The sequence below is a fragment of the Haemorhous mexicanus genome, chromosome 2, assembly GCF_027477595.1.
Source record: "Haemorhous mexicanus isolate bHaeMex1 chromosome 2, bHaeMex1.pri, whole genome shotgun sequence".
Classification (NCBI taxonomy): domain Eukaryota; kingdom Metazoa; phylum Chordata; class Aves; order Passeriformes; family Fringillidae; genus Haemorhous; species Haemorhous mexicanus.
In genome coordinates, this window is record NC_082342.1 from 95151235 (window position 1) to 95169689 (window position 18455).

The window sequence follows — 18455 nt, forward strand, 5'->3', positions numbered from 1 at the left end:
TACCTTGTTGCAGATACCAGGGATAGGAAAAGGCAGCTGGTGGGTGCTCAGGTCACTGTAGATGACATCACATGAGATGTAGTCCTTGGATTTAATTTAGACAGAATGCTTCTTTCTGCAACAGTCCTCGTGATAGTGCTCCAACCCTGACATGTGGGAGATCTAGAGACACACTAGGAATGTTGATAAGAAGTGCTGTTGGTTTTTACATGCTGGAAAAGGAAGTAAATACTAAATAGTACATAATCCTACTGTAAAACAACAAAGTTTAAGTATTTATTCCTGTAAAAATACTGGTGGAAGCCTTGCCAACACCAGTTGCTTAAATAGAAGTGGTCACTTGGTTTCAAATTTTGCATGAGCATTAACATTAAAAATAAATGTTCATTTATGACCAACTTCTGCATTTGTATCATGAAATCTTCACACTTCTGATAAGTGTCAGAAGGCTTCTCATATGAGTGTTTCCTGACCTTACTTTCTGAGTTAGATTTGCTGCATGTTGGCTGCCAGCTGATGAGTTAATCCAGTCGTCTGTTCCTGCATTGGCTGTTCTGGGACAGCAGCTTCAGGTGCTAAAGTCTTGAAATTGGCTCTGTGCAGTTTTAGACAATAATTGAGGGGGTTTGTTACATTCTGTATCTATAACTATCACACAAAATTGCATTTCCTACATCTATTGTGATGTGTCCACTGTCTTTGCACGCTAAGGGATCTCTGAGTTACATACACAGAGTCCCTCAAGCAAGTCAGCTGCTAATTTAGCATATTTCCAAGATATTTGCCCATGCGTGACAGGCATGACCCACAGGAGATTTTCCTCCCTTTAGAGAAGCACCTGGGGGTCAGACTGGGGTGTCCAAAGGGATTAGACCCCTAATGCTTAGGCAGTTAAATTCACATAACCTTTGTGCTATTTTGTCCCCAAATTAGCCCATCCCTATACCCCAGGAACAGCCCCTCCACACTTTCACCACCTACCACAAAACTCCCTGGAGCAAGCAGCAGCTGCCATCTTCACACAGCTTTGCTACCCTCAGTGAATCACAAGAAATTCCTGTAAATTTATCTCAGATTTGTCCAGTTTGTTACAAGGTTTACAGCAGAGACCAGACTAGGAGAGCACAATGAGCAAAAAAAGTCATTCAAGTGATGACAAACAAGCTTAAGAAGTAGCTGCAGTTATCTAGAAGTACGTCTTTGAGGTTTACAAAAATGAATACTTTTTAATAGAAAGGCGTCATCATTGGTCATGTTTGGCAGGCTATTTACAATAAAAGTTTTATTAAAACTAACCAGCTATACAAGAAGGAAAAAAGTAATACCTTCTTTGAGAAAAAAAAAAAAAAAAAGACTTTTATTTTCAAACATTTAACCCCCAAACAATGAAACAATTACACAAATACAAGACTTCAATCATATGCTGAAGTTCCCATGATCAGTGAAATAAAACATGAGACTTCAGAGTGTTTTGAATCAGCTACAAACTTACTTTTCCATCGAACTCTGTTTCAGTTATATTTCACCACAAAATAAGAAGGTCATGGGGAGGGAGTTTTTAACTGGATTTGGTATTTCTAAATAAATTTCTTGAATCAGTCAAATTGTAAATTCTGGGTGTCAGAATTCCCTAAACTGAGTGGTCACTAAAAGTCACAAACCTCCTGGTATGACAAAGTCACAATTTAGCATGCTGACAAAATCCAGGTCCAGTTTATGGAGAACAGTATTACCAGTATTATTTAGGTTATGCTTTTTTTTAAATAGCTTATTTGAGCTGAGAGATTCTGTTTTCCCTCAATTAATTTAAAAAATCTGTGTGGCTGACACTATGGAAAGGGTGCAAAAGACATAGTCTTACATAAAACCTGGAAATAAGCACAGATACTTGTACAAATCAGGCAGATTATTTCACTATTATAATTTGCCAAATTTTAAATTTAGCATATATGTCAGTATTTATCTTGTAACTACTAGCTAGTGTTACATCAGAAAGACTAAAATGAATGATCAGCCTGAAGAAAATCACCATCATATAGTGGCCATTTAGCCACCAAAGTCCAGGATCAATCATGGTTCATTGGTTGAATGCTATGTCAATTAAGGTATAACTCAAAAATATTTAGAGGCTTTCTTACATGTGAAAACACCATGCCTGAACAAACAGTGCTGTCAGGTAGATCACAGAGCAGCTAAATGTTCAGAACAGGGAGAAGTGAGCAGGAACTCCAATCTCAGAGCTTCACAATCACATGATAAAAATGATTGATATTCCACAAGCTGAACTCTGAACATCATGTGCAAAGATAGCCTCAAAAATTCAAAGCTTAGACAAGAATCTTTGCATGTTGATTGATGGCCCCGTGTCACTCTGGTTTATGGGTTATGACCATTGGAGACTTCAAAATGAACTAAGCCAAACATAACAGCATCCTTGCTCAGTGAAGCAAGGATGCAGGACTCAGAAACCAAACTGTTCTGTCAAAAAAGAAAATACTTAGCTCAAAAAAATCTGTCAGACTTTCAGCACTTTTGACAGCTTCCATATTCAATGCATACAAAAGAGACTAAGATGAATGCAATCAAAGCCTCCAAAATATTTCTTTGATATTAAAAATCCCTAATTTGGTATAATAGCCTTAAATAATTCACACATCTCTTTTATGTAGGTCTCCCTGTCTTGGTTGTTCTTTAGAAGAAACATCTTCATTAAAGGAAACAAAAATAAGCTATTATTACACTGGATAGCATTAGAAACTGTTCTCACATACAGTATAAAAGTATGATAGTACTTTCATGACACTGATGAACAGCATATTTTAAAATATGCTGGAAAAATAGCTGTCTTTTAAGTACACAAATATCAAGTGTGTTCATCCAGTATTAGGACTGTCATTTCTTGTGACAGGAGCAATTTTTCTCAGCATCTAAAATTAAATGTATATTAATAGTCATAATTACCCAATCCTTGAAATTCAGCCATTGTTGTTGTAAGGACGTTGTTTTGTAAAATATTTGCTGTTAATTTGTAATCTTCTGTTCTTTAATTTCATTAGGAATCCACATGTCTGACATCATTCTAGCTGAAAAAGAAAAGTCACATGAAACTGAATTATTACTGTTGCTGAAATTTTTTACCATTTGGAAAGCTGCAAACAGCATAGATTTTATGAACTTTCTCTAAATTCAACAGAAGAGTTTTAGGTCAGACATAAGCAATCTAAGGAAAGACACCTATCCAAATTTAAAAAAAAATAATTGCCCATATTTTCTTGATTTTGTAGTGAAGGTACACTTAAAAGATCTGAACTGAGATTTAATCATCAGTAGTGACATTCTAGGAGATATTTCTCAAGACAATAGAAGAATGAAGAATGAACATTGTTAAAAGGTAAGAACTTTCTAATAACTCAGAAACCATCCTGTCACACTTTTGTAATTTGTACAGTTTAGATCAAAGCACAAATAAACAACTGGTCTTTTTTGTTGTTTTTATTCCTAAAACATTCTTGCTTCATATCTGTTTTGACTTTAAACTCTTCTTGTTGGGAAAAACTGACAGCTGGATTTTGGCCTTCTGTCTTGCAGATGACATGTGCAAGACAGAAGAACATCCATTCCTACCATCCCAAGGAACAAGGCTGGACCTAAAGGAACAGAAAGTATGACACAAAGTACACAGAGAGCCAGAACCTCACATACCTCCTTTACATTCTCTGGACAAGAGGATTGTTCTCTGTGAGAAATGCCATTAAGCAGAGTTGAAAAAGTATCTTGTCTATTGCAGAATTTTCACATGCCTGTAAAATTTTGTAGACCCTTAAACATTACAATAGTTTTTAATCCCCCACCAAGCTAGTATTCCAAACTAGCTCTTCTCTCAATAAAGTCATATATATATTACTTTGCATTTTTATGGAAGCAGAACTCTGGCACACACTTTAGAAATTATATTATTTGTACAGACTTTTTTTTTCAGACTTTTGGTTCAGAATTTGTTTGGACAACAAAGATTTACATGAAAGAATTTTATTTATTTCTAGATAGGCATTTGCTTTTACATAGATTACTATTGCTCATATGTCAGCTTGTAGGTAAGATTACTTAATATGTGCAGTTCAAAATCCATTTTATTGATAGCCACAGTTGAGTCTGGATCTTGTTTGACTAACTTAAGGAGCTCAGACCTTTTGTAGCTGCAGAGAGCATTGCCACAACATTGCTCTCTCCACAGCTTTCTTACTGGCTACACTCATGTGCTTGGCACCTCAGAAAAACACAGCTTTTCCTGTTATGCCTAGGGTTAGGGTTAGGGTTCAGAAAACTACAAAGTATTTCATATGCATATTTTATTGGGAAAAGTACTTTAAAAAGCTGCAGGATTCCAATTATACTTTATCACTTGAGTATGCATGCCCACAATAGCAAGATTTTATAATAATATTACTGTGACCCCCAACACATGTGGAGCTGGTCAGTGTTAAACACACTGTAGGCTCCAACACTTCTCCTTGGAGGAAACTCTACTGAAGAAAGAATAATTAAAACCAAGAAATTTGGGGAGTGTGATGGTAATGAAACATAAATGCTTTACTGATCGGGACTGCATTTAGGTATCATGTTTAAATGTGTTTCTTAATTAAAGCCTTAGGACTATTCATTCCATGGTTACACTTACAATATCCTTTAGTACTTACTTTGCTACTGCATAAATGTATCAGTGATGATTATTTCACCTGTGTCTGGCTGGAACCCAACACTAAATACCCATCACAAGATTGGTGGTAGAGTTTCTATTTTACAGACACCTGCAGGATTGTTCTCCACAGCACATGGAGGTAGCCAGGAGCCTATGGCAGGATGTATTTGTGATTGAGTCTAAATGTATCCCACAGTACCAAAAGCTTTTGTCGCTCTCCGACTTACAGTCAGATCAAGCTTAATTCAGTTATCAAGAGATGAATGCAGTTTTAAAATTCAGGAAGCCTCAAAGTAACACCTTGGTCTGTCCAGAGTGTTCTTTCATTTCTCCAAAGTATGCATTTTTTTATGAATTAGGAATGCAGGCTGGTATCTAAGGATAGCAATAGGTATCAAATGTAATTTTAAACTCAAAATAATTTAACATCTTTTGGAATAAAGAGATTGTGTTTTGTCCAGCAGAGGGAGACCTGAGTTTAAGAGAAATGTAATACAAACATGAAGCATAACACAGAAACACATTCTTTCACTCAAATGTATCAGATACCTTATATTATATATAAGTATAATATAAGGTACCTTATATTATATAGACCATTAAGTGTAGGCAAAATATTCAGTTAATCAGACTTAACACAATATCATAGTGCTTGATACTGATGTAGGATTTGTAGCCTTCATCCCAGTTGAAGTCTGATACTATGGAAATAATAAAAGAAAACAAAGACAAGCAAAAATAAAATCAAATTCAATAATAAAATAAAACAAACACAGTGTGTTTTGGATGAGGAAACACCTGCCACCAGTTTGCACTCAGGAAAAGGTGAATGGAAACCTGGAGGAAGCTCTCTACAGAGACTTTTTTATAGTGGTCCTGTAAATCATGGCTCCAGAGAAGAAATCCAATTCCTGGACTAGCCAGTTCCACCCTCATCTCCCTTTTCAGAACCAGAGAAATTCATCACTCATTGCTTACTTCAAAAGCAGTTTTAAAGCTACAGGCAGGGATTTTTGACCTCACTGCAGCTTATCTGGCACAGTGCATTGTCCAAGGGCTACTCAGATTCACAGTTGCAATAGAAAAGAAACACTCAATAAACAGTCTTGGGTTTTCTCTGTCACACACACAAATTATATGCTTTGGGGATTACCACATTATCAGGATGATTGCACAACTGAGAGTGGTGAGCAATGTTACAAACCAGTAAATAATCTGCCAAGTACAAGAAGAACAAGCAGAACCAGCACAGACTTAACACAGAGAGGAAAATGGCAAATATTCCCATGACAAAACTTGAAAGTAAAAAGAAAAATTTTGTACCTTACCCAAATTTTGTACCTTACCCTTCTCTGCTTGTTGTGGTTTAATTAATCATTCTGGTGTTGTCAGCCTTCAGAAGAAAAACTGGCTGTAAGAGTCAGAAAAAGATCAAGCAGTTGACCAAAGACTAAAAGAATATTCCATAACATATGATGTCTACTCAGCAATAAAAGCTAAGACAAAGGAGGAGGAAGAGAGGCATTCCTAATTTACACTGCTTGCCTTTCAGAGCAACCACTACATGTCCTGAGGCCCTGATTTCCAGGAAGTGCCATACAAAACCTGCTGAAGAGAAGTAGAGAATCAAATCTTTCAGTTTTCACACACGTGACCCTTGCTTTTGCTTTAGTAAGCTGCATGACCTCAACACAGAAGGTATTTTTCCTTCTTATTTCCTTCCCCACTGTCCTGCTGAGTAGGGGAGTGATAGAGGAATTTGGTGGGCAGCTGGTGTCCAAAGTCAACTCACCACAGTTTTTTTTGGTGCCCAACATGGGACTCAAGGTAACAGCAGTTTTGTATTAAGTGTGCTGTAGCTATAGCAGGTATTACATGGCAAGCTCCTGTGCAGGTCACAGCTTGTTGGCTGGGCTGCTTCTCTCTTATCTTATGAACATGTTAATACAAATAATGTCTCTGTGTTTTGACCTGGAATTGCTGGCCCTGCTGTGCTGTATCTGCCTTGTGGAGACGATGAGAGAATACATCTCTCCTATCTGGGACTGATGTGGATGGTTTATTAGTCAGGCTCACAAGGTCCTTGTTCACCCTCATATGAGCTTTCATACTAATAATTACCACTGTTAGCATATTATGGAGCTTGTGGAATCTGATATCAACCCCCAGGAGAAAGAAATCAAACGGAGAAGGCAAGAGATCAGCAGGAATGAATAAAAACCTGCTGATCAGACTAAAGGGAAAGAAGGAAGTCCACAGATAGTGGAGAAAAGAACAGGTAACCTCAGAAGATTATTGAGATAGTCAGCTGGTATGGGGATGGGGTGAGGAAGGCCAAGGTAAAGCTGGAACTGAACATGGCAAACAACACAAAGAGTAACAAGAAGGGCTTCTATGGGTATGTAACCAGAAAAATAAGGTTATAGAAGGTAAACTTGCAACAATAAACAATTATGGAAAACTGGTAACAGTGGAGGAGGAGAAAGCTGAGGTGCTCAAAGACTTCTGCCTCAGTCTCCAATGGCAACCTCTCTTCCCACATCTCTTGAGTTGATGGACAGCAGGATGGGAACTGAGAGAACAAAGTCCCTCCCACTGAAAGGAAAAATCAGGTTCATGACTATCTTAGGAACCTGAACCTAAAGTCCATGGGACCCAAAGAGCTACATCCCAGAACCCTAACAGAACTGGCTGATGCAGTTGCCAAGCCACTCTCCATGGCACTCAGGTGAAGTCTCAGGTGACTGGGAAAAGGACAAAATTGTACCTGTCTTTAGAAAGGGCAGTAAGGAGGACCCTGGGAGCTACCAACCTGTGTAGAAGCTGTGCTCAGGCACATGGAGGACAGGGAGTTGATTAGGGACAGCCAGTATGAATTCACCAAGGGCAAGCCCTGCCTGACCGACATGGTGGCCTACTATGACAGAGTGACCATATCAGTAGAAAAGGGAAAGGTTACACATGTCATTTATCTGGACTTATGTAAACATAAGTTTTAACACAGTTCCCCCCAAAATCCTTCTCTGTAAATTGAAGAGAGTTGGATTTGATGAGTGAACTGTTGGACGGATAAGAAAGTGGTTGAACAGTAGCATCCAGAGGTCAGTGGCTCAGAGTCCTGATGGACATCAGTGACAAGTAAAGTCTCTTGGGAGTCCATAATGGGACCGGGGTTATTTAATGTCTTCATTAATGACAAAGACAAAGGATTGAGTGCACCCTCAGCAATTGTGTCGATGACACATCTGAAAGACCAGATGCCATCCAGTGGGATCTGGAAAGGCTTGAGGAGTGGGCCCATGGGAATCTCATGAGATTTAACAAGACCAAGCAAAAGGTGCCACACTTGGGGCATCTCCCAGTATCAATACAGGCTGAATAGGGATGAACAGATGGAGAGTAGCCCTGGGGAGAAGGACGTGGGGGGTGCTGATGGATGAGAGCCTGGACGTGACCCAGCAATGTGCACTTGCAGCCCAGAAAGCCAAAAGTGTCCTGGGGTGCATCCAGAGGAGGCTGGGAAGTGCATTCAGGGAGGTGATTCTGCCCCTCTACTCTGCACTGGTGAGACCCCACCAGGAGTGCTGCATCCAGCTCTAGGGCCCCAGCACAGGAAGGACATGGATCCATTGGAGCAAGTGGAGAGGAGGCCACCAAGACAATCAGAGGGATGGAGCACCTCTCCTATAAGGAAAGGCTGAGGGAAGTGGAATTGCTCTGCCTGGAGAAGAGAAGGCTTCAGGGTGACCCAGCTGTGGCTGTGAGGTACCTGAAGGGAATCTACAAGAAAGATGGAGAGAGACTTTTGACAAGGGCATAGAATGACAGGACAAGGGAGCTTCAAACTGAAAGACAGTAGGTTTAGATTAGTTGTTAGGAAGAAATTCTTAACTGTGAGAGTAGTGAGATAGTAGAACAGGCTGCCCAGAGAAACTGGGGATGCCCCATCCATAATTTTCCCCATAGCACCTCCATAGTGCTAGAAAGTATAAGTGCAGTAGGCTTACATACAGCAATCATCTGTGGGCTGAAGCCCTGCTTCCTGGGAGGTGGCTGGATCATCTGCTGATGGGAAGTAGAGAATAAAATTTTGGGATGTTTTTTCCTTTGCCTGTATACACAGGATCTTTGCAATTTAGATGAGATATTAGGAAGAAAATTAATTATTCCAAGACTGCTGACAATGAGGGAGACAAATTAATAATCTTGCAGAAGCTATTGACTGACATTTTATGTTGTTGCCAGTAAAGAATCACCCTTTACATGAGAATTCCAAGTGTTTTTCTTTCAGAATTAGAAAGGATTTCACAAACCATGCCAGAAAAACTGCTCAGCTGTTGACTTCTGCTGCACTTCCTCCTTTACTCTCATCACACTGATAGGAAGAATAGAATCTCCACCCACACAAGTTTTCAACCTACTTGTGCCTGAAGATTTAAGTTCCTGCATAGCTATCAATACAGCCAAGGACTGAAGACCTTTAAGCAGGAAAAAATCTCTGGCAAGTATCTTTTTCCTTCATTTATAAAAAAGTTTCTTGAGTGACTGCCCAGCCACCAATCCAACATCTCACTCTGCTCAGTTGAATCTGCATGAAATTGCTGTAAGTAAACAAGAAAACTAAAGAAAATATTCTAGCAATGTTTGCTGTTGGGATTGAAATGTCTTTTTTTCTGAAAGATATTTTTAGTTGAGATTATTTCTACAGCTTCCCCTTAAGCACAGCTTTCTTCTGACCAGACTCTGAAGCTCTGAAAGTTATGCTTAAGAGGTCTCCCTGGGAAAAATTCAGAAGTCAATAACTAGTTATTGTAAAACAGATTGATTCACATAATTAAAGTCTAACAACCTTTAGTTAATGATCAATTTAGTTCAGGTTATTTATGGGCAACATATTTCAAAATAAAGCAAAGAGTTCCAAGAGTGCTAAGATCCAGGAACCAAATACAGAAAACGTCTGCGAATATTTTTGTGAGTATACGGCACAAAGGGTGTTAGCAGGCGTTTCTGTTTATTTTCTTCACAGAGGAAGGCTTAGGCCCTGTATGCTGATTTCATTACCTGCTGTTATTCTTTGCCTTCATTTGAATCACACCTCTGATTACTTTTTTTTTTGCCTTTAGAAGCCTTCATACCAATCATCAGAATTTTACATAAATTTGTTTGATATGAGAATAATGACTTTTTTCTCTTCTTGTATCTGAGTAAACAGAGTGATTTTTAGAGACACAGAAAACTACCACTAGCAATACACCATGCATTTCTGAAAATGAGATCCAGCTTTAAGGAATCTATATATGGATCCAGATAGGCCAAATCATGGCAAAAAGAAATCAAGGACATGGAATTTGGTCAATAAGAGCGACCTCAAGATGAGGAAATTCAGATTTTTTTTTTCAGAGCAGGCATGTTAATTCTAAGCCTTTCTTCATGCAGTTCTCATTGCCATGAATAAAATGAAAGATCTGAGTCTGGAAGAGACGATGGTTCGACCTGGGTTATTTGAACTGGATGGTGTTCCCGTCACACAATCAACTGCCAGCATTTGGGACCAAGTGTGGAAGTTCAAAGCCAAGCCTGATGATGTGCTCATTGCAACCTATGCAAAAGCAGGTTGGTGTGGATAGGAAACAGAATAGAAAAGTTCAGCATAGTGCTTATTGTTGGGATTGATATATGTTTTTTCTATTGTGACTGATATTTGTTTAACTCTAAGCTAGACATATTTTAAAGACATGAAGCTGTGTCAGCTGTGACTAGTAACTCTTGACTTCTTTGGCAGATGTAACAACCCCTGTTACTACGAATCACAAAAAGCCAAAGTCTAATGGCCTAAAATTGTTACTTTTAACTGAGATTATATACATTTATATTAATGGTGACAATAGGAGTTTTCCACCGATAGGTAGTGATGTAACAATGCCTAGAAATAAGTAATCATTGCTAAGAAATAATAGAAACTAACTGTATGACTATGGAACATATTAATGTATTTAGGGAATTATTTTTTGTGTAAACTAGTGGTGATTTCTGAAAATTGATTAATTCTTTAAAATAACCAAATTCATTTAATAATTTTGGCTAGCAAAATAAAATACCACCATTAATATTAGCTATCTGGCATTTTACTCAATGACTGGACAATATTTGTCCTTTTCATCAAACCCTTTATACTTACTACACAAGAAAACAATGAATAACAAGCATCAATATGAATTCTGTATGAATAAAAACATGTTTTGGAGATTCAGGAACAGATATGGGAGAATTTGATCATCATAAAAAATAATTATTTGAATTAGCAACAATTTTTAGGGCTTTTTTTTTCATCAGTAGGGGAAAAATATTTTTAACAAAAAACCCCGCTGTTAGTTTGGTAAAACCTGAAAGCTTTTGATTTACAACCTGTATACTAAAGGCAAAACCACATTATTTTATCCAGCTGAGATTAAAACCTTCCAGCCACTGAACTGAAAATAAATGAAGTTAGGATTCCATTTGACATTATGTCATATCTGTGTGAGATGCACAACACAAGCATCTTATGAAGGGCTAAATCTCCTGCCTAAATTGCTTTCCAATTTATCCCTTAGCCTGCTCTCTAGCTGACCTGCCACAGTACCTCAGAGGAGATGTGGTTGACACAGAGATGACAGCTATAAAAGAAAACAGACACATGAGATACACTGTACTGTAGCTCTCACAAATGTTGCAGTCACTCAGGCAGATGAAATGTTGCACAGACTTTCATTAACATGTTTCAAAGGGAAACTTTGTAAATACCGCCACTTTTTTATATCTTCAAACTGTATGAAATTTTAACTCACTTGAAGTTCAGGTATTGCATTTTTTTACTCAAAATCAGTATGAAAACGAAATACCTGAATTTTTGTGATGGATTGAAGGAGGGAGTTTCAGTCCTCTGCAAATAATATTCTCCAAACAATAGTGAGTTTATCCCAGTTTTTTTCAGTACTGGTGTGGGGACTTATACCTTTAGGCAAGAAGAAGTCTGTCTAAAATGGAATTCCTGAATTGAGCTTTGAGAATTACCTTTGTTGATTAATTAGGCATTTTGCCTGTATTATACTCTTTTTCCATTTTTCTATAATTTTCTATCCATTCTTTCCCCCATTAGCACAGTCCTACCTTCTGGCTTTCAGTTCCCTAGTAGAAGAAACTGTTGGCTATCCTGGAGAGAAACACCTAAACAGTTGACTTTTTCAGGTACCACATGGACACAGGAAATAGTGGATATGGTTCAACAAAATGGAGATACTGAGAAGTGTAAACGCGAGACCACTTACAAACGCCACCCTTTCCTTGAGTGGTTTTTGGCAGAGCCTCCATCTGCCCGTTACTCAGGTGAATATTATTTGTACTTTAGACAAAATGAAACAATACAAATACATAGTGCTGATGCCACAAGTTTCCTGTAAAACATCCCACTTGCTTTGTTCTTGAACTAAACACCATTTTGGCTATTAAGGTACTTTAACATCAACATCTAGTCCTACTCAAGGTGCTGCAAGGCTGGCAGATAGGATTGCTTGAGGGGCTACTGAAAACCATGATGTTTTGTAGCAGTATCTGAAGGTATGTTTGATACTCCACAGTATCTAAACCAGCAGCAGATATGTATAAAATGGCAGCATGGGGGCAATTGAATGCTATTCTGAGATTACAGGCTGCATGGAAGAGAAACATATGTCATGGACCTATTTCCAAAAGACACATAATGTTTGCAGCTGTTTTGCTACTGTTTCAAGTAACTGCTGTTCAATTCTAGGGCCTGGTCATCTAAACAAGCTATGGAACATTTAGGCAACCAGCAGGCTTCACTGGCTTGCAGTTTCTTACAAAAGTCTCCCTCAGCAAGAGCTCCATTTCCACACAAATTAAGTCAGACTCTCACATCTGAAGCTAAAAAGCTTGACTAGCTCTGCAGAAGTGCTACTTTTTCTATTCTAAACTAGACTGTGTTGACACAGAGAGAGACAAAAAAATTATAGATGACAGAGGATGATAGATGATGACAGGGAAAAAAATTATGGATGTCATGATAGAAGTTTAAAAGGGAAAGGGGAGGAGATAACACATCTCCAAATATCACCAGATATTCCCAAGTAGTCCCATATATCCATAGCTACTGAAAATCCACTGTTATTCTCCTAGTTTCTCTTTATGTGCTTTCCACAAAGTCTAGTCAGCCATCATATTCTTGTACCCTAGAAAGAAACTAATATTTCTTACCTGTAAGGTGGAAGTAGTCCACCTTAAATATTGCAAAGGAAAAACTTTGGTTGGATAAATAGAAATCAGTATTCATCATTATCCCTTGGAGAGGAGTTAGGTATGGGCCCAAGAAAGCAAAAAGACATAAATCAGTGTTTCCCCTTTTCTACTCAAATACACAGGCCAAATTTTCTCTAGAAACATTGAAGATGCTTATGTAATGTTATATATGCTATCGTGCTATGTAAGTGCTTTGGAGATGAGTGATCAGTGCAAGGTGAACTGCTGGAAAGTCACAGTCACAATCACCTGTGTGAGCATAGGAAAGAAGTGCTAGTGCAATTTAGAGAACTCACATCTCATAATTAAACAACCCACAGGTGTGGAGTTAGCTGAAGCCATGCCATCTCCACGAACAATAAAAACTCATCTGCCTGTGCAGCTGCTGCCTCCATCCTTCTGGGAACAAAACTGTAAGGTAAGGCTGAAGAGCCCTATTCTACCTCACAGACAAAGAAAGTGACATAAACCAGGGAAGAACATGTTTTCCAGATTCGCTGGGAAATCAAAAGGTCTTAAAAATATTTTCCCTTTAATGTCTGAAGTCTGCGGGAATCTGAAGTCACGACTAAGTTATCTGAGCTGGATTTTAGAAAATGGCAGCTTCAAAGCAAAACCTCTTAAATCTCTACCAGCAGGCTCTAAGAGAAAACTCCCGGAGATGCTCAATATCTATATTGGTATGTGCAAGTTAATTTCTTTCTCTCTCTCTCTTTTCATATCAATAAAGATAATCTATGTGGCAAGAAATGCAAAAGACAACCTGGTGTCATACTACCATTTCCACAGAATGAATAAAGGTTTGCCTGATCCAGGAACCTGGGAGGAGTTTGTGGAGAAATTCATGACTGGAAAAGGTGATTAACTGCAATCAGTTGTATAAGAGATTTTGATCATTTTAAGAATGCATAGCATTGATTCTTTTAATTTCAGCTAAGGTTTGAAATCCTGTGCAGATGCTGTGGAAGGATATCTGCTGAAGGTGATTCAGTCATAGTTTTTCTTCATCCACAGGTTTTTATTATTACCTAAAGGATTAGATCTATCCTTATACTCCCATTTTGAGAAAAAACACAAACATTAATCTTTATTCTGTTATAATTCAAAAACATATATGACAATTTTCAGGTTTCAACTCTTCTCTCTGAGATTAAAAGCCATTTGAAAAGGAACAATGGTTTAACTGGTCTTACTATAAACTGATAGAATTTGAAATTTTAAAAAGAGGAAAATTAATTTTGCTAGAAACGGGCAGTATGAATTCGAGATAAGGAAGTCTTTGTACCTGAATTAATGTATCTAAAAATCAGGTATTTGAACAAAGACAGTTCTCTAACTAAGGGAAGACAACCCCAAAATCTGATTCTTCCCTTTCTAAAAGAGGTGCTGATCTCATAGGATATCCAAGAAACAAAACCTGGTCAAGTGGATGGCAGTTTACAGTTTGAGTCATTAAAGCTTCCTTAGGTCATTCATATTTTTGCCATTATGTAAGCCTAGAGATACCACTGTCTGGACCAGCATGAGAGTCACACATCCAAAGGAGACCTTATGCCTTGTGTTTGACCAGCTTACCTTGGGAAATGTCTGTCCCAGTGCAGACATATAGAATGTATTTACTTCTGTCTTAGCTAATCATTTGGGCACTTGAGAGAAGCAGGCATTTCTGATAGCATAGCAAATATTAAAACTAGGTAGAATCATAGAATAATGCAAGCTGGAATGGATTTTTGTTGTCCATACATTTCCAACCCCTGCCCTGCTCAAAGCAAGGCCAATTAAGACAAGTCTTGTCCAGATGATCAAATAAATACTAGAAATCTATGCTTCCATTGACTATAATGCATCTGCATTTGCTGCCCTCTACAGTTACACATTAATCCTGTTCTGAGCATCCATAAACCTAAGAGATTAATAGCAAAAATGCTGTAATAAACACAGAGCACAGCAATGCTTATTATCACAGCCATACTGATTCAAAACCAGCTTAGAAATTCACAGGTACTGGTTAAGAGGCAAGCATGAGTGCCACGTGTGTTAAAGACACAATCAGCATTTATAGCTGCTACTGTTGTTACTTCTTTTGCAGTCCTCTGGGGCTCCTGGTATGACCACGTAAAAGGATGGTGGAAGGCAAAAGATAAGCACCGTATACTCTATCTCTTCTATGAAGATATGAAGGAGGTAAAAGGCTGAACATATGTTTATAGAGCTCTGAAATCTGTGAGTCTAGCAGATACTTACTACAAGCAACAGTTTTATACTATAATGCCAGTATCAGTAAACCATACAGTAACCTGATCTTCTCTGTGTGAGAATTGCAGCTCTCACATGATGATTGATTTCTTTGCTTTTCCTAGTTCTGTGTCTTATCACATGTAATTGTTTCTGCAGAATCCAAAGCGAGAAATTCAGAAGATTGCAAAGTTCCTGGAGAAAGATCTGAGTCAGGAGGTTCTAAACAAAATAGTCCATAACACCTCATTTGAGGTAATGAAAGAAAACCCCATGGCAAACTACACTAAAGACTTTCAAGGAATAATGGATCATTCCATTTCCCCATTCATGAGAAAAGGTACTGAGGTTTGTTACTGACATCAACCCTGTCTGGTTGTCATTCTGTCATTTTGAAATAAGCACTGAAGTACAAGTATCCAGTAAGTTGTGGATAATGAGCTTCAGGAAATAATAGTAAATCAATCTCTTCTCTTTTTTTGCCTTGTCACTTCTTAGGGACTGTTTCAGACTGGAAGAATCATTTCACCGTGGCACAGAATGAGAAATTTGATGAAGATTATAAGAAGAAAATGTCTGATACCTCTCTTGTTTTTCGCATGGAATTGTAATTACTTGCAATTGAAATTTATGATCTTCAGCCTTTCCCATGTTACATATTTTGCTTTTCTTTCACAAAATGCCAGTGTCCCTAAGATTCCAAGATCTTCCTTTCACACATCAATGATTTTTTATTACTGGGAGAGTGCCCAAATTATGCCAAAGTTTAAATCTCCCTCAAGAAAATAACTCCACTGGACAATTCACAGACACCCCCATCACAGTTACTTTCAGCATTAATAAAAATATTTCAGACTTGCTGTGGGTTTTGATCTTTGTAAAACTGCAGTTGATATTGCTGGCATTTTCAAATCAAACTCTAACAGAAACTAGGAGCCAACAGGAAAAAAGGTGTTAAAAGAATGCCACAGGTTGTATGAACATTAATCAATAAATAACAATAAATAAATTTAAAGGTGGTCAAGTATAAAGAGAGGAACAGAAGTACACAAAGTAGAATAAATTTCATTTTCTCTCATTTTAAGTTGGATATAAGAAATGCTGTTGAAATGAAAGCAACCTTTCCAAAAACATCAAACACCCATTACTTCCTTTGATAAAAATTGCTGAAGGTCTATATAGAGGCATTTATTTACAGTCTAGCTGTGGGCACAGTAGTCTTAATTATATCTCACATTTGCCTTCTGAACTGGATATCATAGTGTTCTCGTAACATTTGGAAAATTCTGAAAGTTGGTAGGAACCAGGTGGAGAGTCAATGCTGCAAATGACAACTCCCTCTTCACTGTTGTAAGCATTCATCAGATACTTCATGTCATTCCCTTCTCCTTTACCTTACTCTGAATCAAATATAGCCCCATCTTGTAGAGGGCTCTTAGTTGCAATAGGACCTGGTAGATACTGGAAAATAAAAACCAGTTCTGCTTTAGCATTAGTACCATAACTACAGCCTTGCTTTGAGCTTGTGCAAAATTAACTAAAGAAATTCATAACCCATTTAATTATAGGCAACTGTTACCAATCCACTTTTGGATTTAAAGTGCCATCATGGAGTTGGCACGCAAAAAAGGCCACAAACCTTCCTGCTTAACTGAGTTTGCACTCTGAAAGTTAGAGGGAACAGAATGTAGATTACAGCAGCTAAAGGAAAGTACCATCTTAGTCTCATTTAGTCTAGTTTAGTCAAGTTTAATACAAAAAATGTTTGCTGGGGACATTTTCTCTTTGGCTCATAGAGAGTTAAAAGTAAGCTAAAAAGCTGTAGTAATATGAGCATCTGTCAAATGCAAAGCTCATTTCAGGCTACTTATTTAATCCACATATTGTGGTCATTAATGCAGCCATAAAGGGCAGCACATATCTAAAGTGAATGCAATCATTAAGGGCAGCAATACCTTCCATCAATTTGAAAGCAAACAAAAAGTTGCCTGGTAAATGTAGGAGTTACATTGTCCTGGCCCACAGAGTTTTCCCCAAAAATGCAGGAAACACTGAAACTGGAAGCATGTATTTACTACATTAGTGTAATTAAAAAAAAAAAACAAACCTTCAGGTCCACAGATTCCTGCTCACAAACAAAGGGTGTTTCAGTAAAATGACTACCCGAGAAAAAATTATCTGTCAGAGGCAATGCTGTTCATCACAGCAAGGCTAAACACCAGCTTGAGGAGCTTCCTGCTACTTCTTTGGGTTTTGTTTATGATTAACTTGATTTACTGTCTCACTAGTATGAAGAAAAGGTGTTGTCTGCTCTTTAAGATATTTCCACTCTCTTGGTTTGCTCTATGAAACCACGTGAGTCAGCACAGTTTGTCAATCTAATCCTCATTCAGTGCCACAAGAGGTATCAGTAAATGAAAAACATGCTTAACTCAGGAGCTTGGTGACATTTTATGAGCAGTGCTGTACAAAAGGTCAAACAGATGACCTGTTTGCTCCTCCCTTGAAATCTCAAAACTATCAGAAAAGCAAAATGCTGACAGAGGCTGAAGCCTTATTTGAAAAGGGAGTTGCATAGCAACTGCAAGGATAGAGGCACCATACTATGAGGGACTAGTATCACATTGGGAAAGTCACCTTTGCTCTCACTTCCTTAGGTAACTTTTCACCCAGCTGCAATTCAGCTGCTATAAACAACAGATAAAAAGTACCACAGGTCAGTCCTAGAACACAAAAGAGGAGAAACAAACACTTGATGTGTAGCTTCCTAAGAAGTGGGTTTTCTTATGCTATTGATATTCTCTTTCTACGTATTCAGAGACAGGAATTTTAACTATTTTGACAAAATATAGCTGGCAGGAGGATAGAAAAGTGGAGACTCTCTGCTTTTTATGCCTTCTCAAGCCACCATAGCTGAGAGATCAACTTATGGATTCAATCATGATTTGGAAAATGTTCACTAATGTAAAACTACAGGGAGTAGTTGATTGTTACCACTGAAAATTATCTGACCTGTAGTTATGAAGAAAATTTGGGAAAAAGGTTAATGGGTTGTATGCATCCCTCAAAGGCCATAGATTCTACCATGGTTTGGCGTCTATTTTGACTGTATGTCAATAGAATTGTGCATCTGCTTCTGGGCATATGCCTGGAGGGTGCCCTCATCTAGAGTGCCTTTAACTTCCATATCTTTAAGTCTGACAATTGCTATGTACAGAAGAGCTTT

At 38.0% G+C, this 18455-nt stretch overlaps 1 protein-coding gene across 2 annotated transcripts; it reads left to right on the forward strand.

The window, feature by feature from the left end:
• Nucleotides 1-9015: 9015 nt before the first annotated feature.
• Nucleotides 9016-16089, forward strand: SULT1C4 (sulfotransferase family 1C member 4). Of its 2 annotated transcripts, none has more exons than XM_059839591.1 (8): nucleotides 9016-9302; nucleotides 10136-10312; nucleotides 11927-12064; nucleotides 13315-13412; nucleotides 13725-13851; nucleotides 15084-15178; nucleotides 15389-15569; nucleotides 15728-16089. In XM_059839591.1, the coding sequence occupies exons 2-8, from the start codon at nucleotides 10147-10149 to the stop codon at nucleotides 15838-15840; spliced, it is 918 nt and encodes a 305-aa protein (XP_059695574.1). In that variant the 5' UTR covers nucleotides 9016-9302; nucleotides 10136-10146; the 3' UTR covers nucleotides 15841-16089. The 2 variants fall into 2 exon arrangements, with proteins under 2 accessions (XP_059695574.1, XP_059695575.1); XM_059839592.1 differs by having other exon boundaries at nucleotides 9018-9200.
• The last annotated feature ends 2366 nt before the right edge of the window (nucleotides 16090-18455 follow it).